Source organism: Cheilinus undulatus, linkage group 5 (genome assembly GCF_018320785.1).
Source record: "Cheilinus undulatus linkage group 5, ASM1832078v1, whole genome shotgun sequence".
In the NCBI taxonomy this organism is placed as follows: domain Eukaryota; kingdom Metazoa; phylum Chordata; class Actinopteri; order Labriformes; family Labridae; genus Cheilinus; species Cheilinus undulatus.
Window position 1 is genome coordinate 24926377 of NC_054869.1, and position 23815 is coordinate 24950191.

A 23815-nucleotide genomic window follows, 5' to 3' on the forward strand; every position below is an offset into this window, starting at 1 on the left:
TTCTGTGTGGATAGGTAGCAATCGGGCTTGCATCTGAACAGTGCAATTTTACTCAATTTTTCTTTGCAAAACCACTTGAGCTTTGTCAGGTTGCATGGGGATTGACAGTGAACGTCCTTTTTCAAGTCCAGCCCCAAATTCTCTATTGGATTGAGGTCTGAGTGATGACTTGGTCACTCCAGAACATCCACCTTGTTGTCTTTAAACCGTTACTGTGTAGCTTTTGCTGTATGCTGGTCATTCTTCTTACCGGAAAATAAATCCTATTCCAAGCCATAGTTCTCTTGCAGACTGAATAAGATTGTCCTCCAGGATTTTCCTAGATTTTGCTGCATCTATTTTACCCTCTATCTTTACAGGCCTTGCGGGGCCAGCTGCCACAAAGCATCCCCACAACATGATGCTGCCACCATTGTGCTTCACAGTGGGGATGGTGTGTTTGTGGTGATGTGCAGATTTTAGTGTCCATTAAACATAGTGTCTTGTCTGATGGACAAAAAACACCATGTTGGTCTTATCAAACAAAAGAACTTTCTTCCACTTGACCATGGAGTCTCCCACATGCCTTCTCTTAACTGGTCTCTCATAAAGCTGGTAAAGAACCCAGATAACAGTTGTTCCATGCAGTCTCTCCCATCTCAGCTGTTAAAGCTTGTAACTCCTTCAGAGTGTCTTGGTGGCCTCTCTCACTAGTCTCCTTCTTGCAGAGTCACTCAGTTTGTGAGGACAGCTTGTTAAAATTTATACATGTGCCATATTCCTTCCATTTCTTGACGATTGATTTAACTGAACTCTGGGGAGAAGTTCAGTGCCTTGGAAATTTATTTGTATCCATCCCCTGACTTATACTTTTCAATAACCTTTTCTCTGAGTTGCTTCGAGTGTTCTTTTGTCTTCATAGTGTAATGGTAGCCAGGAGTACAGTTTAATTAGTGACTTGACTACAGTCTCTTGAGACACATTTACTGCACTCAGGTATCCCCATTTCACTAATTAAGAGATTGCTAGCATCAGTTGTCTGGACCTCTGTTGAATTAGGTCAGTCATTTTAAAAGGGGCAAATATTAATGCATTCACTTATTTACATTACATGTTTTTTATCTAACTGTCAGTACTTTGTAGGAATCTGCTTTCATTTTGACATTAAAGAGGGTTTTTTGAATTAGTTTTTTGTCAAAAAAAGCAAAATTACACTGACCATGTTTGATTTATAAAATCAATAAAAGTGCAAAACATCCAAGGGGGTGAATACTTTTAAATGACTCCATACCTTTGCTGAAAGATGTTTTATTGTCTTTGCAGAGAACAGTTCAGAAATCATTGGTGATCCTTTAGAAGGTACTTCAGTCTGGTACTGGAACAACACTGATCTGGTGAGTGGCTCCTCTGTTTACTGCTGTCTGAAATGCCAAATAATGTTTATTATATTTTGTAATGAATTTTCATATTACCTCTATTCAATACTGTCTCACCTTTAGATCTCTTATACCCTGGTTGCATTTATACTGTCTATTACAGATTTACTTAAATTAGAGTTCAAATGAAGACCTTTGGTTAAACCATCATAATTGATAAAAAAAGCAATAAGAGCCTTTTTTTCAATTATGAGGTCATTATGACACTGTGTGGTAAAAGTCTGCGACAGTTATCTCTCAGCTCTTTCAGGATCATTGGTGCAACATCTGTTATGTTTGCCAGATCAGTGAACTTCTTCCTATCTATCAAAGATTTGTGAAACTATAGTTATCTCTTTATGATCATGATTGCTCTTGTTTCTGTGCAGCCGATGAACGCTACATGGTCGTCCCTCACAAAGACAGAGTGCTTAAAGTACAAAGGAGAGTTGGTGGGGAAGTCCTGTGACTTTGTCCCAGACATCACCCTCATGTCCTTCATCCTGTTCTTTGGCACTTACACCTGCTCCATGTGTCTGAAGAAGTTCAAGACCAGTCCATTCTTCCCTACCACCGTGAGTTAGCATCAGCTACACAGAGCTGATCGATCTGACAGGTCAATCTGTCATAAAGAATAAAAGTGTTGTTCAAATCTTTGAATAGCCAGTAACATGGAAGTGTTTTTGTTTACGTTTCTCCTCCAGGTGAGGAAACTCATCAGTGACTTTGCTATCATCCTGGCCATCCTCATCTTCTGTGGAGTTGATGTCCTTGTAGGAGTTGATACTCCTAAACTCACTGTGCCAACTGAATTTAAGGTGAGGCCATACCTGTTTCAAACATGCTCATGCTTAATGAGAAATTAAAGGGTATTTTAGTTATATTTTGTTGCCTCATAAAAACCAATAATAGTTTTACTTACATTTTGGACTTGTATTACCAGTACCAAACCAACGGATGTACTGTATAGTTAGGGAAGAATTCAAATGTTTAACAATCTACAAACAAAGTATAGGTCAATAAGTCAAAATAGGTGAAAATACCCATTACTCAATAATTGTGTACCTGTAGTTCTTAAAAGCAATAATAATACTAATGTTGAAGCTACTGTCTTCCTCCCTCACAGCCAACAAGTCCTGAAAGGGGCTGGTTTGTGCCCCCGTTTGGTGGAAACCCCTGGTGGGTGTACATTGCCTCAGCTCTTCCTGCCCTGCTGGTCACCATCCTGGTCTTTATGGACCAACAGATAACTGCTGTGATCGTCAACAGGAAGGAGCACAAGCTAAAGGTAAAAGATTACTTAAGAACTGTTTATTTTTTAGAATGGTAGTTCTTATATGAAAGACTCAAAAATGTAAAGTAACTGCGAAGGCCTGTGTCCTCTTAACAGTTCTTTGCGCTGTAGACCATCTTTGTTATTGTACAGAAAGATAACACTGTTTGTAAAGCCCAGCTCGGGCAAAAACTTATCTAGTGGTATGCAAAGGCTAGTGTACATCAGAAAGGTAGGAACTATCCTGACACTCTCTCCAAATACTGAAACTGGTTTTCATCAGGGGACAACTTGTCTTAAAGGGACTTGCTAACCCTTAGCAGAGGCATGATGTTTCCAGACCAGTACAAACTTAGTGGGTCAGAGATCTAACTAAATGGCAAAAGTAATGGTGGTAAGACATCCTCATACCTAGTAGAGAGACCTAGCATCAGAGGTGGACTTCATGCAAAACCAGCTTTACCATTAGGCAAAGCCTGGGACCCCATGAGCTTATAATCAACTTAACCCTTTCTCCTGCACCAGCTGGTATTTAAGTCATTTTGATTTTTAAGGGGTAAACACACTCATTAAAAGTGTGAAATGTTGAGTAAAGTTCATTTCTGAAAAATATCAGAAACTAGTTATTTGGTGTAACTGGTATCTATTCATATTAACAAACATTTTTAAATAGAAGTAATGCAATATGTTTTAAAATAAATGTATTTGGACAGTTTTTGAGAGGTTTTGATCGGTAAAACATGACCAAAAAAGAATAAAAATCCAAAAAGAAGCAAATATTTTTTCCTTTGAGTAAGTTGTCATTTGTTATTAAAATAAACATTTAAATTAAGTGTCACATGGCTCTGATATTTTCTGGTTACTAAATGTCCATCTAGAGTTTCCAAATGGACATCTTAAAATCCACCTGAACATTTCTATACAAAACAACATTGCTTAACGGGCATTTTTGTTTTTTTTGGTCACAGACTGAGACTTTCTCTCCCTCTCTCTCCGTCATACCTGGTTTATGTGGAGTGAGGATTTTCATGTGTTCCCCACCAAAACCACAGCTTATACAGAACACTGGCTACCTTCACACTGTGGTTAAATATTGTTGTCATTCTTCTCATGGGAGTGAGAGATGTTTCATGGCAGTGAGCGAACACAGCTTATTTCATAAAGAAACACAAGATGTTCAGCAAGCCACAGCTGAAGTTCAGCGATCATTTCTTTGATATCAGCTCAATGCCAAAGACAACAAACACATCATTTGTGGACCTGGAAAATTAGAGTTGTTTCAGAGGCTTTTCTGCTGCTGTGTTTATTGACATGATCAAACTTTACTAGAGGTTTTTTTTTTATTGTTAAGGCTCACTTGCCAAGATCTGCACATTGCCTCAGGCTGACCGATCACACAAACACTCTTTGACCTTGTGTTTGTTGTCTGTACTAGAAAGGGGCAGGGTACCATCTCGATCTGTTCTGGGTGGCTGTTCTATTGGTGGTTTGCTCCTTCATGGGACTGCCGTGGTACGTGGCTGCCACCGTTATCTCCATCGCTCACATCGACAGTCTGAAGATGGAGACTGAAACTTCGGCTCCTGGAGAACAGCCAAAGTTCCTGGGTGTGAGGTAAGACTTGGACAGTGCATTAGAGTGTGAAATGACCAAGTATAATATTAACAGGAAAAGATTAAAATTATTCTACTTTATCCACATCAAAATTCTAAAAACCAAGGATGGCAGATGATCATGCTGATTGCCACAAGTTATAAGGGTTAACACAAAATGCTTTGAAAAATTTACTTTTCCCCAAGAAATAAAGTTAATTTTATAAAAAAAATAATAGCAACTATAATGTCATTTTAATCCAGTAAAGTACAATGATAATGAGAGATGAAGGATATTTGTGTGAACAAGTTCATATTACTTTAAGTCAACAGCATCTCTGTTGTGCCATCTGTAGGTCAGATGTCAATAAATTAACAGGATGGCTCACCAAAATGTCTGAACGGCCTCTTATTTAAGTAGGTCTGCAATTTTCAATCCCACTACAAGCAATATTATGTGTAAAAAAAAAGGAAACACCAAAAGACCCTTCTGGGATAATATGTCCTGATTTTGATGAAGAGTGACAGTTAAAGGAGGCATTATGAAAACTAGTTCTACAAAGAAGTGTCTTTCTGCTTAGAAATGTTTGCTGGATAAGCAAACTTTCTTTCTGTGCTTTGATAGAATAGAATTGATTTATGTGTGTATGTTGTAAAAGCAGCTCGCACAACATCCATTAAATCAAAGATACATGGCATACATCTCTGTTTTTATCTGAAATCTGGAGAAATCTGTCATTCCTTTGAATTTTTAAACAAGCATTGTCTCTCCTGGCAGCAGGGTCTCCATGTAATAAAACACTACAAGTATTTTACTGGTTTTGCCTTAAGTGTCCAAGAAGATGATAATCCTTCCTGTTTTTAGAACTTCTTCTGTTTGTTTTTGTGTCGGTTTGGTGATGCCCTTCAGGGCCTCCTGATGTGTCAGCTGTGAGCTGAACCAACAAACTTTTGACTTGCATGTCACTGAAACATCTGCACTGACTGTGAACATCCTACAAAAGTTGCCTCCAAGCTCATGCTTGACTTACTGAACGTTGCTTTGGAAACTTTCACCATCAACAGAATAAACATAATCATTCAGACTTTTTGGTGACTTAGTTATTGCAGGTTTAGAGGCTAGAAGTCTTTTAGTGTAAATCATAGATTTGTACTGGGCAGTTTCCATTACCAATCATGCTTGTTTGTCTCTTTTATTATTTCTATAGGGAGCAGAGGGTCACAGGTGTGGTTGTGTTCATCCTGACAGGACTATCTGTCTTTATGTCTCCTATTTTAAAGGTAATTTAGAGATTTTCTTTTGATATGTACCTTTTGTGTATTTCTCAGCCATCTTGTTAAAACAGTTGTTTTTTAAAATTTTTTTTGTTTTTATAAAAACCTTATATAGCATACTTTAACCCTTGGTTCTCAACTGGTGGGCCGAGACCCAAAAGTCTGTAGAGCTACTTTCAAGAGGTTGTAGATGTGTGCTTAGAAAAAGATAAATGGCAAAAGTCTATGATATGCTTTTATTTTGAAGGATGTGTCTCCATCTCTTAGTTCTGTCACAGTTCTTGTTCCATCTTAAGTCTATAGTGCCTCATTTTTCATTTTAAAAAAATTGTTTTATTTGAAAATTTTAAGAAATGCAGGACCCAATGTGACATTAAGGAGACGGTGGTTTGTCCTGACACTAGACCAGTTGAGAACCACTACTTTAATTACACAGTGAAGTGTATGTTACAGAATTAAACAATGTCAGAAAGAGTTAAGATAATAAATGTGTCCCTACAGCTTACATTTTTTATTTTTCTCTTTGTGTTACTCAGTTTATCCCCATGCCTGTGCTGTACGGAGTCTTCCTCTACATGGGGGTTGCCTCTCTCAACGGAGTACAGGTTAGTCTTAGATTTCCTTTAACTGTCCCCATCTTAAACAAGACTGATTTCTAACATTGTTGTGCATCCCATGATGAACATTTCTCCCTCTTTGTGTGTATAGTTCATGGATCGCATCAAGCTGCTTATGATGCCGGCAAAGCATCAACCTGACCTGATTTACCTGCGGCACGTTCCCCTCAGAAAAGTTCACCTCTTCACCTTCATCCAGGTCCTTTGCCTGGCTCTGCTCTGGATCCTCAAGTCCACTGTGGCCGCTATTGTCTTCCCTGTCATGGTGAGAAACATTTTATACTGAGGCTGGGGTAATATTTTTTTTCTGTTTTGAAACTGCAAACGACAAATTAGTCAGCTAAACCAAAAAATAGAAAGAGAGAGTGGAGATGGAGGAGATACAAGCAGCTCCCTCCAGTCAGCTGGTCTAGATCAGACTGAGCGACACAAACAGACTGTAACATAGAAATGAGGCTCATCATTTGTACCAGGCCGATAATATATTTTTTTCAGAAATAAGAGTGACGTTGGTTTGGATGTTTAACATAACTGCTGTTCAGGGTCACTAATCCAGCTCTTCAGAACTTGATTAAAAGATTTATTTTACTACTATCTGTATTCTATTAAGAATTACTTAAAGTATAATATACAGAACTATATTCTTATTATTTATTTTTATATGATAACTGTAATATAACTACATGATCTTCATTTATCAGTTATCAGATCTGCCAGCAGAAACAACAGAAGTTACGAAGGTAACTTTGGTTCTGTGAATTCCTGGATGACTGCCAGTGGCAGTAAACAAAGTGGATGTGTCTCCTCACACTCTGTGCAGGTTGAGATCTAATGTAAACAAAGTCACGTGAGTGACATGTAGGCTACCTGACCACCTCTGCTATATATAGCATGTGATAGCCTATTCCGGCCTCTCAGAATCTTCTCGCACCAAAAAGTTCTGAGTGACCAGAAAGACTGGCAGTCATCCAGGAATTTACGGAACCATAGTTACCTTCGTGGCTTCTGTTCTGTTTCATTCCTTCCTGACTGCCAGTGACAGTAAACAAAGTGGATGATTTATGCCAGCAGTGCCACCTATTGACTAGATGTAGATGCCAATGGCAGTATAGCCTATGCCAGTGTGGAACCTGATGCCACATTAAGGTGATAGAACCTTGAAAATGTACAAGGCACTGTCCAGGATGCTGCTGCACAGATCTGTGAAAGCGACACCCCCCTCATCGCTGCCCAAGATGTAGCCAGCCACTGGTGGAATGGCAGATAACATTTGAAGGAGCTTGATTAATGGCCTCAACAACCCAGTGGGAGAGCCTCTGCTTAGACAACGCACACCCCTTATTCCGCCCACTGTAGTAGACAAACAGCTGCTCTGAGCGCCTGAAGCTTTGTGTAACCTCAATGTATAGACGCAGTGCCTGGATAGGACTCAGCAAATTGGCCTTCTCCTCCAGCTCTGACCTAAATGGAGGAGGACAGTAAGCCTCTAGTTCTATGGCCTGATTAATATGAACAGGGGACAAAACCTTTTGCAGAAAAGAGATGTTCGGCCACAGTGTCACGCCAGAGTAGTCTGCCTTCCACCGAAGACATGTGGGACTAATGTAGAGAGCGTGAAGTTCACTTACATGCTTGGCTGTCGTAATTGCCAAGAGAAAAGCAGTCCTAAATGACAAGTTCTTTAAGGCTGCTCCTGCCATAGGCTCAAAGGGTGCCCTGCGCAAGACCTGCAGGACCAGAGGCAGGTCCCATGTAGCTGCATGCTTAATCCTAGGAGGGGGCAGCCTCCGGGCACCTTGGAGAAACTGTGATACCCAGTAATGTGCCCCTACTGGTCTTGTATAGGACAAGATCCTGGGTTCAACCCTCTGTCCCTGCACCATGAAGAAAATGTAAACCAACAATTCCTGTATACTATCCTCGTAGAAGGAGCCCTTGCATTATGCAGGGTTTCCTGAATTGAAGGTTCAAGGTCAGTTAAAAGTGACTGCTCCCTCTCAGTGGCTACACCCATAGCTGAAGGAGGCCCGGTGACCTGTCGATCAGAAAGCTCCAGAAGAGGAAGTCACAAAGGTAGAATATCCGGTTCTTTCAAAATACAACACAATGCATGGACTCCCATTCGTTCATCACTATATCAACATTACATCTCATCCTGCAGCAAGAGCATAGGGTCACCGAGAGGTCAGTTGGTTACAGAACTACAATGGCACAATTGACGAGGAGAAGTTAACTTTTGGGGATATTTAGCCAAAGAATTTTGCATAAAACCACAGATCCTTAAAGCAAACATTAACCTTTTAACTTCCTATTGTACTCACCCAATGGCGAAAGCAATAATATCATGGACATAGACCGGAAAGGATGATAAATTAACCCCACAAGGTAAAATAGTCTGCTTTTGACATATTATTCCTGCGTGAACTCGCAGTTCTCCCGTGATCTCTTCCTGCCGATCAGGGCTGCGTGCCGTGACACAGCGCTCTAGACTTAGCAAAAACTATGAATAGTGTAAAAATTGGCTGATATGCTGATCAAGTCATATGCTTCCAGTGGGCGAGGTTGCTTGCCTTCGGTCGGACCAAACCTGTGGCACTTCGGTGCGCGGTGCGGTTGTCCTATGTGGAAATTGCGGGTAACAGACTGAGGAGTATGGAAAACCCTATCTTCGACGGCCATCTTGGAGCCACCAGGAGGACCCTGCGGCCAGATGACCTCACCCTGTGAAGCACTCGCATTATCAAGGGGATCGGAGGAATACATACAGAAGACCTCTCAGCCAAGCATTGGCAAGGGCGTCCATCCCCAGTCAAACACTGGTCTCTGCCAAAGAGAAACATAGGGAGCAATGTGTTGTGCTCTCTGAAGCAAACAGGTCCACCTGTGCCTCCCCATACCGATCCCAGGTCAACTGTACACCTGAGGGTGAAACCTCCACTCCTTGGGGGGTAGCCTCTTGTGTGAGAGGTAATCTGCCACCCCATTTGATATGCCTGGAACATTAATTTCCTTTAGGAAGGCCAGCCAGGAATGAGCCTACTTTAACAACCTCTGGGCTTCTCTCAGAGGGGTCTATAACATGGTTCCCCCCAATGGTTCCCATGAAACACAGCTGAGTTGCTGTCTGTTCGGATAAGCACATGCTTGCCTCTGAGAAAGGGGGAGAAGTGCCTGAGTGCCAAGTAGACAGTGCAGAGTTTCAGTATATTGATGTGCTGCCCCCTTCACTGATGGCCCCAGAGCCCCTGAACTGCCCTCTTCTGCCATTTTGCCACAACCATGGGGCGAGGCATCTGCTTTCACTACCTCCTGTCTTGCTGGAACCAAGCCAAGAAGAACCCCGTGAAGAAGAAAAGTGCTCTTCTGCCACCGGTAAAGATGAGCAAGACACTTGTGGGTGACCTTGACCCTGACCCACCTGTGCAGTCGATGGTCCAGGTGAATACTGTTGTACCATCTCTGCCGGGGACACAGATGCAGCAGCCCTAGAGGTGTGATCACTGAAGCAGCTACCAGCATCCCCAGCAGCCTGAGCCACGTATGGGCAGTCAGGCGTGCCCAAAGGCCGAAGGACCTCGGCAGGCTCTGGATCCTTTCCACACGCTCCACTGTCAGGCGTGCCATCATAGACATTGAGTCCAGGGACAAGCTGATGAAGGAGGTCTATTGGGTCGGAGTTAGTGAACTCTTTTCCCAGTTCACTGTCATACCCAGGGCCTGGACATGAGTGAGGACCCTTGATGCTGCCTGCTCTGCCTCCCGACACGAGGGAGCGCAGATAAGCCAGTCATCGAGGGGGCTGGTTATGCACCTGCTGAGGATGGTCCCCTCTTGGCAGACACCAACTACACCCCGCCGGCTGGCTATCCTGTTGCCAGCGCTGTAGTAGTGGGTTTAAATTCTGAGTGCATCGAGGGTCCCAGGCACCTTGCTTATTGGAGTGCTGAGCTGGAGGGCCAATGTCCCCTCTACCATGACTGCCCCAGGCTTCTGATGTCTGGCTGGACTGCTTTCTGCGCTCCAGCGCCTTTTCTGCTTCTGGCCCAAACAACTGGCCCGGCACAGCTGGGAGCTTCAGTCCAGCGCAGCAACTGCCTATGGTCATCCTACATCGGTGCCTGCGCCAGCCAAACCTGATGTTGCATGACAACCAGAGTGGACATCAGACGACCAAGCTCCCTGGTCATCAGACCAAATGCTTGGAGTGCTGAATCACTGACATCCCCAAGCTCTCTGCCATCATGCTCTGGCTTCAGCATCTGAGACTGGGCGAGAAGGAACACAGAGAGTGAGTTCCCTATAAGGGCCATCAGGGCCGCTGCCTCATAGGCTTTTGTAAGAAGGCTGTCTGTGACCCTGCACTGTGGCCTTGGACAGACAGTAAGCCTTATCTTTTAGCGCCTCATCTGGAGAAAGAACCAGAGAGTCGATGCATTGGTCCAATGGGGGGCATATGGTCCAAGCCATGCTCCCCTGCATTGTGCATGGAGGCCAGGGTCTGAGAGTCCCTGCCATGGTGGGCAGCTGCCCTCGGATCAGCCCAGTAGCGCCTTAACTTCTCCAGGAATGCAGGTGAGTGTGGAACTTCAATGGTTGGGGCTGCAGGTGTCCGCTGAAAGAATGGGTTGCTAACCAGGCTCTAAGCCGCTGGTGTATCATCCTGCCCAATCCTGGCCAGGGCTGCACACAGTGCTGCTTGCAATGAGCAGGCTCCCTCCCTTGGCTCAGCGCTAAGAGAGCTTCTTTGGGAAGTCTCACTCACTGGTTCCACCTCCTGGAACCCATCAGGGGAGGGGTCCTCCCTGGGGCTGAACATAGTTTCCTGTTCACCCTGAAACTGAGAGTTTGATGCCCTTGTTGACAAAGCATCCTCATTATTGTCACCTGAATCCCAGGCCGTCAGCTGAGGAGCTGGTGGGGAAAGAGGAGGCCATAACAATGCTATGAGCTACTCAATTTCAGCTCTTAGCGCCTCCACTTCCTGGCGAGAAGTAGCCTTTCCCTTCGCCTTCTTACATTGGGGGCTACCATCCTGCTGTGCCTGGCCTCTGTGCTTCCCCCGCCGCTTACTGCAGGAGCCAGCGCTCTTGTGTGTGTGCCTAGAGAGTAGGAGGTCATCACCAAGCAGGAGACTCTGCACTTGCTGCAGCCTTTCCTTTCTCACAGGAGGCAAAATGCTGCAGTTGATACATGGGGCCCGAACCCAGACACTGGGGGACACAAATCATGGCTATCCTCAACATGCAGTTGAGCTTCACAAGAAGTACAGGCCATCATACTAATTATGTGATGTCGCTAGGAAATCTGAGCAGGAGCTGTGACTGTCTGCCACTGAACATGGTCAGAACCTCTAGCACTAACCTGGTAAAATACCAATCAGTCAAAAAAAATATTTATAGCTAGGAAGGCTAATGTAGCCTGCTGCTAACCTGTCCAGCTAAAGAAAGTGTATATAGCCAGGTAATCTGAGCGACTGTAAGCCACAAAACGTGAGCAGAACTTCCAGCACTTACCTTAAATTACCACATCATCGGACACAAACAGCTATGTAGGCTAACATAATATAACATAGCCTGCCGCTAACCTGTCCACTGACGGGTGTATGCAGCCAGGTAATCCAAACGCAAGCTGTGACTATGAGCCACCGAACGCCATCAAAACCTCCAGCCACTTAACAAAATTATCTAGCAAACAACGCTAGGACACCAGACAAGAGACGTACTAACCGCACTCGCGCCTAGCATCTGAGGAATTAGCTACCAAATAAAACTGTTTACAACAGTATGTCTAGCTAGCGAGCTAAAACCTCCCGACAGGAAAGGAAGGATAGCTTGACAGCCCCCACCTTAGAGGGCAATAATATGCATTCCAACCAGATGTCACAGGCAGACTGTCACACACGAAACAACACAAAGCGTGCTTACCTTTCCTGGACCTGCAGAATTAAGAAGAACAATACGGACCTTATGGAGCAATTAACCAGCGATAGACGCCAGGCTAACAGGGAGAAGCTCAAAGAGGCAGGAAGTAGTCTATCACATGCTATTTATAGCAGGGGTGGTCAGGTAGCCTACATGTCATTCACGTGACTTTGTTGACATTAGATCTCAACCTGCACGGAGTGCGAAGAGACACATCCACTTTGTTTACTGCCACTGGCAGTCATCCAGGAATGAAACAGAGCTTTGTTTTAATCATTTTCTGCAGAAAATTGATTTTTAATTTTTATTTGTGGTACAGTTTCAACTGTATAAAGCAGTATATTTAAGATGTTTCTACCATTTATATTTACTTTATGGAACTGTTTGGAACCAATGTCTATAATATGGTGCATTATGATCATGTGAAACTAAAATATTTTTTATTTTCATTGACCGATAATTTTAAGTACTCCAGTTCAATAAATCAAATCAACCTCCTGTTTTTAGATCCTTGCTCTGGTAGCCGTCAGGAAAGCAATGGACTACATGTTCTCTCAGCACGACCTCAGCTTCCTCGATGATGTTATCCCAGAGAAGGACAAGAAGAAGAAGGAGGACGAGAAGAAGAAGAAGAAGAAACGAGGCAGCATAGACAGTGACGCTGAAGATGTAAGGATTTTCATTTATCATTTTCATAACTTCAATGAAACAAATGAATGCAATATGATCTTATCTCAACACATATCTATTATTATTTTTTTATTTGATTATAATTCATTTAACATTAAAGAACTTCAAGTCTCTCAAGCTCACCACCAACACTGCTTCCATTTTCATTTTTTTTCTTTGCATCAGGTGTAACTTATTTTTAAATTTCAGATTTCACTGATGTTTTTTTTCTTACTGCAACTTAAAGTTTCAGTGACTGTCCTTGGTTGGAAATGATGGACATCCCACAGGCTGTTTTGTTCAGTCACTAAAACTATTTAAAAACTTTCCAGGAGAAGCAGCATGACATGATCCACTGTCTATTTTTCTGTACTTATTTTTTGTTCTCTTTTGGAGACGGTTTGTGCCATTAGAGTCAGCTAGGACAGTATTGAGAGACAGGAAATGTTGGGAGTATAGAGTAGAAGAAGACATGCAGCAAATGTTGAGGGTAGGATTCAAGAAAATGACAGAAAATGTCATTTTATCCTCCTCCTTAAATATGTCCCAAAACTAAGCCAAGAGTTTGTACACATATCAGCAACATTCCCAGCTTTAGCAATACTTTAGAAACGCTAAGAATACAAATCACTTATCAGAGCTTTTAAATTGTATACTAAATCTTTGAATGTTAGGATTATTCATAATTTAGACAGATTCATAATCTTTTGTCAGTTTAAAGTTTATGACTGTGATTGTGGTTTTAGCTAGAATCATGAGCCAACATTTTGATTTTGAGTTTTTATTTTACATAGAAATTGTAAAAACACAGGAGGTACAAGTCAAGTGTTAAATTTGAAAGTCAAGTGTTGCCAACTAGACATTTTTCTCAAATTGCAGTACAGCTAGCTGTTTTATAATAAATCATTTGTGATTTTCAGCGGATGTTTCCCTTAGAGGGAAAACGCAATGAATATTGACACAGAAGGTCCTCTTAGGTTAAGTAATGTGAAAATAGAGGCAAGTTTACTGATGTAAGATGGGACGACTCACACCGGCGCTGTCTCAGGATGTGTTTCTCTCTCAACAGTCTGACTATCCTTACAATGAAAATGTTCCCAGCATTAAAATTCCCATGGATATGATGGAGCAGGAGCCTTTCTTAGGTGATAAAGCCTCTGACAGTGAGTAGACCTGAAACTCCGACAAGACAAGAGCAAAAAAACCAAAAGACTTCATCCTGATGATCCTGCCTGACTTCTGATCTGCCTCCTCATCCTGTTGCTCTGATAATTACCTCTGTTACTAACAGTGGATGCTACTGCCTGTTTGTCTTTCTTTAACTCACTGCATGATTTAAACAATTCTTTCCTTCTGTTTTACAAAACCTGCATGAAATTAACATGCCTTTTTCTCTTTTCCTTAGAGTATGATGTGCTCTAATAGAATTACTTGTTATCTGTTTGCCTTAAATTTCTCTATTGCTTGAAGAGCATCAGATTATGCTTCCATTTATCAAGACTGAGATTGTGGATGTATTTTCAATGTTTTTCTATTAAATTTTTATTAAAACCTTTAAAGGTAAATATGTAGTTTGCAGAACAATACCAATTCATTTAGAAAAATATACACTTTTTGTGCATTACAGAAACACCCCACTTAATTAGTTAATCCAACACCAATTAAACCGTGACACTTATTTTGTGACAAAGGTGACTTTTAAATTAAATCCTCCTTAATTTAGTTAGATTTTTTGACAATTAACTCATAAACAAGTATTATGTGATCATTTAAAATGTGATTTGTGATTTTATAATTATGCTTATTATTTTTATTAATCATACATGGCCTGTCACTGTCCACCCAAAGGACCGCCAGGGCCCACCTGTGGGCCCCAGCCTACAATTTGGGAAGCACTGGTTTATAAAGCTGCTCTTTCTTTTGCTTTTGTACTACATTCAGATTAGATGGTTGGCATTAATCAGATAATCTGCTTGTTCAGGTTGTACATTCATCTCAACCCCTGCAGTAGCTGCTCAGCTCATAGGCCAGTTACTCCTCCTGTATTGTTGAAAGTATGCCAGTAAAAATCAGCTGCTGGTTTGAATGCTTCACAACTCTAGAGAGGACATTAGTTCACTTTCATGTACACTCATGAATGTTTGTATTTTCCTTCCTCAGGAGAGAAGTCCCCGTCATTCCTTGAACGACACACATCGTGCTGAGCAGCTTCGCTACTACCAGGCTAACTGCTTATCCAGGTGAGCTGTGAGCTTGTTTGTGTTAGAATTCAGAGCCACAGACGAGTGACATTCAACGGGCTAAATTTAAAAGCAAAAATAGAACAAAGCTTAAAATGACAACCCCTGATTTTCTCTTTGAGTTCATTCGCGACTCTGGCAGCAAAGGTCTCAAAAGGTCAGAAGACAAGCTAACGAGCAACTATTTGATGCTAGTCTGAACTTTAAAGGTCAAGCTAATGAACACATGTCATGTATGGCTGACTGCAGTTTTTGTGGTGGCTAGCTGACTTGTCATAATCTAACTCTGATTCCTTCTTTCTTTAGTGTGAAGGTTTTCTTTTTTTCTGCTGTAAGTCATTGTGAAGTAATGTATCTCTTTAGCACCTTAAGTCTTCACTGTTTTCACTGTTGAAGTTTTTCTGGTGCAGGTACAGTAAAGTTTGAAATCTTTTGAAACTAGAACAATAAGCAAAATGAAGCAAGCAGTAGAAACCTTTAAAAAAAGCCCTCTTAACCCTTTCTAGTGCATTCATTGAAATGCGTGAAAATTCTAAATTTAAGCCCTAGAATGTTATTGCCAGACATCCCAATACTTTTTACTTTACTGTATAACCATATATGGTTCCTTGCCAGTTTATGGTTAAAGGAAAATCCATAAAGTGTATACATATTAAAATGTGAGTAATGGAAAAATAAACAAAGTCAAATGAGAATTTACTTAGACATTAAAAATGATCTAAATACAAAATAATTATTTTTGGTGTACATAATGACACTTCAAAGAGGAATTGACATGCTGCTTCTCAATAAAACAAGCATGGGGCATCAGACAGGGACAGGTCAAACCTCAAAAAGCCACCTAAGAAAGCTGCAGTGTCTCCTGATGGGGTCAGGGACATCAGAGTTGGTGAGGTCATCTTTAGAGGCAAGACATTACTTACTTCAGAATACTGTATAAGTAATAGCGTTACCACCGGTTTTTCCAAATAATACCAACAGGAGACCTATAAAAATGCCTACAAATGTTCCTTTTCTTTGTTTTGTAAAATCTCAAATTCAATAAACATATTGTTAAAAAACACAAAAGTTTAATAAAACAGTTTTAAGGTTATTGCTGCAGGGCAGCCCTGGAAAAGAGACCTTGGTCTCAGTGGGTTTTCTGCTGCTAAAATAAAGGATTAATAAAATAAAAATTAAAAATACAATCGACTAAAAATCACATCTTTTTCAATGTTTATACTTTGAAAATTCTATTAATTAGTAAAATTTTCCACTGTACCACTTTATAAGTTTTTACAAATCTGTGGCATCATCTAACTACATTATAGAGTACTGTTATCCTACATTATAATTAGTTATTTGTCAAGAAAATAGTCTTTGTATGGTTGCTAGATTATTTTGTCTTAATATAGACATTTTACACCCCTAATCATGTGTATGTCCAAATATGGCTCCTCCATTTTTCATGCTAAAATTTCAATAATTGCTAGATATCCTACGCAAACAAAACAGAGCAGTTTAAGAGCTTGGCAATGCACTTATTGAAAACCTATCATGACATTTAGCATTAGTATTCACTTTTAAAAGGTGTATGTTAATCAGGGTAATTTATAATGGGTTTTGGTGGAAACAGGTGTTTGAGATGCCTTAGCCCACTGCTGATTGTTTGTCACTTTCTGTGATGTTGATTGATCTCCACTGATTGACTGAGAAAAATCATTCTGATTCTACTGAATCACAGAGTTGGGGGAAGGCTACAAAACTAAGTCAACCAAAGTAACCATACAGTATATGGTCCCTTGTCCTATAAAAGGTTAAAGCCCATGAGAGCTGCAGACTTTGTTTGATATTCTCTGTTGGATCGTCACTAGGAGCAATCCCTTTTGCATTGTCTTCTTAATATTATGTTCAGTTATTGATAACTGCTTGAATTTAACTGAACAAGGAAAACTATTGTGGCTTTAAATGTTGGGGGTGGATTTTGATCAGTATTTTTTCCTCACATTTCCAGTCAGTTTTGCCTAAATTTGCTAACCTCTGATGCACATGTTAAAATTAATCAATTTATCCTAGATTTTTTTAGAGTTCAGATTAGAGTTGTTTAAATAAAATGTTAAACCTCAAGGCCATGCCTGCATTTCAGTTTTCAAAGGATGTAGTCTTATTGCCAAACATTTAGACTAGCAGAACATAGCATGTTGAATTACAACATAAATTGCTGGCTGGATCAAGGCGAGCTTGTGTTGCATAACACTTACGCAGAATGATTTAATCTTTAGAGCAAACAATGAGTCTTAAAGAGAAGGAACAAGCCTTGTTTTTGGGCAGATATTTAGAAAGATGATTATGATGCACAGGAAGAGATTATTTCTCAAATCACGCCCACGACCTCCACCATCAACAGCTCATATGCATGGGTCTTATTTTGTGACTGCCTTCGCCTCTCTGTCCAAGGCCTTGCATGGAAGCGCAGACGGAAGAGGATTAGTGTTTAGGTCAATGTGTGAAGAGCAACTGTGATCTCAGCACATCTGTGATGCCTAATAACAAACTACAGGGTTTCTTTTTCTAATTGGTTTCCAGCTGTCAGATCAGACTAAAGGGATGGCTTTTGTTCAAATTCCTCCTGACAAACCAAACGACAAGTCTTTGAATTGAGCAAAGGATGTAAAACTGCCACCAAATTTTGTATTTACTACAAACATTTCCCTTATATTGCAGTGTCTCTGTTTTGTAACAAAAAAAGGAAGTGTATATCATCCTCAAGACAAAAAATGAATGACTAAAACAGCTGTAAAATTTCAGTGCAATTTTTTGATCTTGTGTTGCTTCCTAGACCTGGAGCGTTTCAGTTGTGTGGGCACGTGTTTGACTATTAGAGTCAGTAACATCTGACGGGGCATGAATCGCAGTGATGACATTACAAAGTAATCCTTTCTGCATTAAGACTGAAGCGAAATTGCTTTGAGCTCAGATGACCTCAAGGGCCAGCAAACAAAACAGTTGAATTTGAGTCTTTAGAGCGCATAACAAAAAATGTTAAGTGCACTACATTGGTTTGCCTAAAGAAAAAATGTCATAAATGTGTTTGTGTCATTCAGGATTTGTCCTAACTATGGCTCTGTGTGCGTTTCAGCCCTGAGATGAGTCCGCTGAAGTCTGTGCCTCAGATTAGAATAGACATGGATCCAGACGAAGATAATTCATTCTACTGGAGGAGCAGAGGATCAGAAACGTCTCTATAAAGTATCCAACCACACCTGAGCAGGTGAATCCTGCAGCACATTTAAGAAGACTCTCAATGATTAAACTTTTTTAATATTCTTTCTAACTCCCCTCTGCGGTTGAAAGACTTTGGTCTGTGGACAGAAAAAAGGGAACAAACTAAAGACACAAGCTGTCTAACACAAACCTTTAGAAAGCTTTTTATAATAATGAAGCTATTTTAAACCGTCTCTTGTATTTTCCTCACAGTCAGTCTTTATGTTGCACTCGAACACTGTTAAATATAACTCTTTACTTCTATGCAACTCATCTCACGCTTCACTGATAATCAGTAAATGCTGCAGCTCTTTCTGACCATGCATGGAATACCCTCCCGGCTCTTTTTATATTAATATATATAAATATCATTTATCTGATTTTTTTATATCAATGGAATGACTCTAATAACATTTTCCTGTAGCAGGAAAATTATGTTTTTTTTATAGCTCTACCTCTTTGTTTTAGAATAAATGCTTAATATGAAAAAAGCAACATGTTGATTTTTGATGCAGCATGGGGTTTTTATATTTCTCTCTGTCATCTAGTGAAGTTGAAATAATTCAAAAGATTCACTGTATTATAGCTCCTAAAAGAAATATGTGCAAATAGATATCTTAAGCTAATTAACAGTGAATTAACAATGCATATTTGTATGTGCAGACAAGGTAAATATTTTTATGATCACTTTTTTGATGCAGTTTTGATTGCTTCACCTTCTCTTTCTAATTTTCTGAACTTTTCTTTCACGTCAAACTTTTGTTACTTGTCAAAATTAAATCAAACACATCTTTATCCTTTTCTTTTTTATGTTGACATCACGTGTGTATGTCGGTACTTTTTTTTTTCTTGTGTCTTTCATTTTGTTTCTTTGTGAGTAGAAAAAAACTAAAGCGATACATAATCATCTGATATTTTTCAGCCAAACTTTAACTCTAACTAGGAATGCATATCATATGATTGCTTGTGCTGCACAAACTCTTTTACCTAAGTGGCTTATAAGAGATTGATCCAGACTGAAACTCTTTTAGTAAGGATAGAAAATGACAGCAGAATCAAACCCAAGTAAAACTGCAGGATGTCAGATCGCTTCAGTCCACAGCAGAGAAGTTTCTTTCATCTCAGCTGCTCATGCAATGACCCTAATGTGATATTTACATGCCATTTTTTGTACTTTGAGTTTTTGGTCACTGATGGCATTCTTCCTCTTGATACACAACCAGACACAAGCCTTGTTTGGAGCAGCATAGCAGATACTTACAAAAGACAAAGTCTGCAATTCTTGTGTGCTAAAATGCACACTATAATTCATCTAGGCCTGCTTTTTCCTCAAATAGGAGGGGATATCATACTTTTAATCTACTTCATGTACTTTTTACACTCACTCTGTGTTCAGTTTTCAGTGATCATTAACGCTGTGTACGTGCAGTATGGCATGTGACTGTTATGTTTTTATAGGACTGTAAATATCAAATCTTAACCTTATAGAAGGAAAAACTTCACTGCTGTATTTAGGACTTAAGGCAGAAATATGAGGCAGATGTCTACAATGGAACATTCAAGGGGAATCAGGCCTCGCAAATATGACAAATAACTTCTATCGGCCAGTATTTCCTCCACAGTTGAAGCCAGTATGGATGTTTATCATTTCTGTTTGCCCACATATCTGTAGAGGCACATTGATGCACTTTGGCTCTTTTTTCTTAAGTGTAAATGTGTCACATATTTCATTTTAAGCTGGAAGTTTTGTCTGTTTTCATCACCACTGTAGAGATAAGTTTAAGAGCCGCCTTCATACTCTGAAAATCATGTACATAAAACAGTTTAAATGCACGCCGGCTTGGACCAAAATGCAACAACTTATTTTGTATCATCACAATGTTGTTTTTTTGTAAAAAAAAAAAAAAAAAGGTTCAGTTTGTTTCAGATTATCAGTGTTCGTAGCTAACAACAGAGAGTGTGACAGTGTCTGGGGAGATGCTGGTTTTAAGTGTCATGCTGTGACAGCGTGGTGGACAAAAATCTACAACATTACATGAACAAGTTGTTAATTTAGAGTCCAGAGTACTGATTACATCATTATACTTTTTTTTTGTTTTTCATTAACTTTTTGTGACTTTTAGATCAGGTAAAATGGTTTATTTTAGAATTTATATTTTTCAAATGAAATGTATATTGAAAATAAACAGAATGATCAAACAGTGATGTGTGGCTTGTGTTCATTATGAGCAAAAGTTGATATTCGAGCTAAAACAAACAAACAACAACAACAACAAAAAAAACCCTCAATAACAGTGACAAAAATCTGACTATAGAAACATGCTTCACATTATCTTCTACTGTTTTATTTAAGTGATTAAGATCATGGCATTATACAGTGCCTATAAAAAGTATTCATCCCCCTGGATGTTTTACCCTTTTACTGATTTTATAAATGAATCATGGTCAATATGATATGGTGTTCTGACAAAAAAATTTTACAAAGAAAAACTCTTTAATGTCAAAGTTAAAACAGATTTCTACAAAGTTATGTCAAATAAAAATATATAAGGTAAAGGAAGTAACAGCATGAATATTCACCCCCCTTTATTGACCCAATTGAACAGAGGTCCAGCCAGTTGGTGCTAGTAGTTTCACAATTAGTGAAATCGGGATCACCTGGGCGCAGTGAGTGTGTCTCCAATGATTGTAATATAGAGACACGTGTGTCTGGAAGGTCCAGTCACTGGTCAATCAGTATTCCTCACTACCATTACACCATGAAGACAAAAGAACACCCCAAGCAACTCCAAGAGAAATGGTTATGGGATGTATACAAAATACACAAGGCACTGAACATCCCCCAGAGTTCAGATAAATCCCTTATCAAGAAATGGAAGGAATAGGTCATGTGCAAATACACCGAAAAACAGGCCGTCCTCAGTGACCATGTGAGAAGGAGACTAGTGAGAGAGGCCACCAAGACACCTATGACTACTCTGAAGGAGTTACAAGCTTTGGGTAGAGTGGCAAAGAGAAAGCCACTGTTAAAGAAAACTCATTAAATATCATTAAATCTAACTCTGTTCAGAGCATTGAAAATATTTTTGTATCTATCCCCTGACTTTAACTTTCACTAACCTTTTCTCTGAGTTGCTTGGAGTGTTCTTTTGTCTTCATGGTGTAATAGTAGCCAGGAATACTGATTAACAAGTGCCTGGACCTTCCAGACACACGTGTTTATACTACAATCATTTGAGACACATTCGCTAAACTCAGTTGATCCCCATTTCACTGGTTGTGAGAATACTAGCACCAACTGGCTGGTCCTCTGTTGAATTAGGTCAGTCTCTTTAAAGAGGGTGAATATCTATTTAACTACTTCCTTTATCTTAAATATTTTTATGTAATTGATATTACTTTCTATAAATCTATTGTTACTTTGACATTACAGAGGGTTTTTTTAAAATTATTTTCTTGTCAAAAAGGCCAAATTATATTGACCTTGATTGATTTATAAAATCAATAAAAGGGCAAAACATCCAAGTGGGTGAATACTTTCTATAGGAACTGTATGTTAGTTGATGAGCTGATAAATTTATGAAAAAATATTATGTTCCTCAAAATTATATCTCAATTAAATTCTATAATTTTGAAAACATGCAAGACGAAATATTTTATTTCAGACAACATAAAGAACAGTAGGCTTGAAAGAAAGAAATGATGAAACCATTTCAGTGACACAGCATATAAATATTATGTTCACTAAGAGGTATTCACTTGAATGTGTATGCATTTGTTCGAAGCATATATTTCCCTTTCTTACCCTAAACATTTCAATAAGCCGCATTGCCAAGCTCTTAAACTGCTCTGTAAGTGTTACTGCTCCACTGGCTCCCTCTAGTGTCTTTTAAACTGCATCACAACCTAAAGAATAAAAAGCCATTGAATTAAACCCAGCGCTCCCTCTCATTACATTCTAATAAAACTTTAGTGTGCATGTTTGTGTGGAGCTGTGTTTTAACCTAGCTTTCTTTTATATTCCACTCTTTTGGAGACTACTTTTTAAAAATTGTGTTCTCCCTCTATTTCTGGGTGTCTATATCATCTTAGAGGCACAACTACAAATAGCCTACTTATAAAGTGTAACTAAATGCTTTATGGTTTAGTTATAGCTTAAATTTATATCACTTCTAAAAAAGCAAATTCTATCTGAACAAGACAATTATGAATAACTGGAGGTTCAAAAAGTTGTTTAAGCTGTCAAACTCAATATATTCAAACAGAATTAAATATTCTTTACCTCATTTATGCAGAAGTAAAACTGATATCAGGAGCACCACAGTTAATTTTTCGTTAAAGACAGATTAGGAAATTGTGAAATGACTTTGCATTTGGATTTCACGACAAAATAATGACCTGAATATACAAACACATCTCATCACACACTTTTTTTTTTTTGCAGTAAATATAGTGTATGCAAAAAAAAAAAAAAAAAAAAAAAAAAAAAGTGTCCTTTCCCTTCTGTCACACCTCACAAACATGTAGACCTGGGACAGGGTTATTTTAGATTTAGATAACAAGAAGAGCATGACTCCTGAATAGAAAAGGAAAGAATGAAAGAGAGAAAGACAGAGAGCATTCACCCAAACAGGATAAATATAAACTCTAAACAGTGTGTAAATAATCACTGAGCTGCAGCAGAAACACACTGGGTTTATTATTTATCTACTTTAGGTCATACGACTTCCACTCGAGCGTCTTTTCCTCCAACACTGTGACATCCTCTCACAGAACAAATAATAACTACCATTATACATTAATATTAACTTGATTTGAGTTAAGTTACTAAACTTTTTCTGTTTAGGTCAGTTAGGATAACAAAAATTATTTCTATTTGCTAAATGCCAGAATAATGAGAAAGAGTTGTATTATTATTGTCTTCAAAGTCAGAAGCTTACACTAAGATTACTATGTCCTAAAACAATACGTTAATTGACAATATAGGCACACCTGTGGAGGATTTTAAGGCACACCTAAAACACACTGCATCCTAGTGTGACATCATGAGAAAATCCAAAGAAATCAGCCAAGATATCAGGAAGAAATGTGTGGACCTCCACAAGTCTGGTTTATCATTGGGTACAATTTCACTGACCTTCACAGAGTGTGTGGTATGAAGCAGAAGGGACCTCTGTTGTCCATTCAGGCATCTGTTCATCAGCATAGTGAGAGAGCGACCTTGTGTGTCTGTGGAAGCAGGCCAGTAGTTCAATTAGCGGGGTTAAAGCCAGCACAAGTTTAGCTACCACTGCCATGGAAATGGAAGTGATAACGTCCCACACCTGTGACCACAAACAGAGGAGAAACGAGCACACACTGTGACATTACAAGCCAAAACTCTGTTTTCCTTATCCCCACATAAACACTGTACTGGGAGTTTCTAAAAATCTTCCAGAGGTGTGTTTTCAGTGACCTAAAATGATGTTTGTGTGTGTAAGAAGGGCAAAAATGTTCTGAAAAATCTGTTTTTAAAAATCCCTGTCTATGCCTGATATTTGGTCTGTAGAACTGAATGACATCCATTACAACTCAGGACAAATACAGGAGTT

The 23815-nt window shown here is 39.6% G+C and overlaps 1 protein-coding gene across 6 annotated transcripts in view; it reads left to right on the forward strand.

Moving 5' to 3' along the window:
• slc4a4a (solute carrier family 4 member 4a) overlaps positions 1 to 20347 on the forward strand; it is an 86431-nt gene extending 66084 nt beyond the window's left edge. For 4 of the 6 annotated variants that reach the window (XM_041787464.1, XM_041787465.1, XM_041787468.1 and 1 more), the window contains 11 exons: positions 1303 to 1373; positions 1784 to 1969; positions 2099 to 2212; positions 2521 to 2682; positions 4103 to 4281; positions 5468 to 5540; positions 6071 to 6139; positions 6243 to 6416; positions 12580 to 12741; positions 14902 to 14981; positions 18100 to 20347. In XM_041787464.1, the coding sequence (XP_041643398.1) occupies positions 1303 to 1373; positions 1784 to 1969; positions 2099 to 2212; positions 2521 to 2682; positions 4103 to 4281; positions 5468 to 5540; positions 6071 to 6139; positions 6243 to 6416; positions 12580 to 12741; positions 14902 to 14981; positions 18100 to 18208 (1379 nt within the window). In that variant the 3' untranslated portion in view covers positions 18209 to 20347. Of the gene's footprint in view, positions 1 to 1302; positions 1374 to 1783; positions 1970 to 2098; positions 2213 to 2520; positions 2683 to 4102; positions 4282 to 5467; positions 5541 to 6070; positions 6140 to 6242; positions 6417 to 12579; positions 12742 to 13810; positions 13905 to 14901; positions 14982 to 18099 lie in introns of all 6 variants that reach the window. The other 2 variants (XM_041787466.1, XM_041787469.1) reach the window with 1 other exon arrangement.
• The last annotated feature ends 3468 nt before the right edge of the window (positions 20348 to 23815 follow it).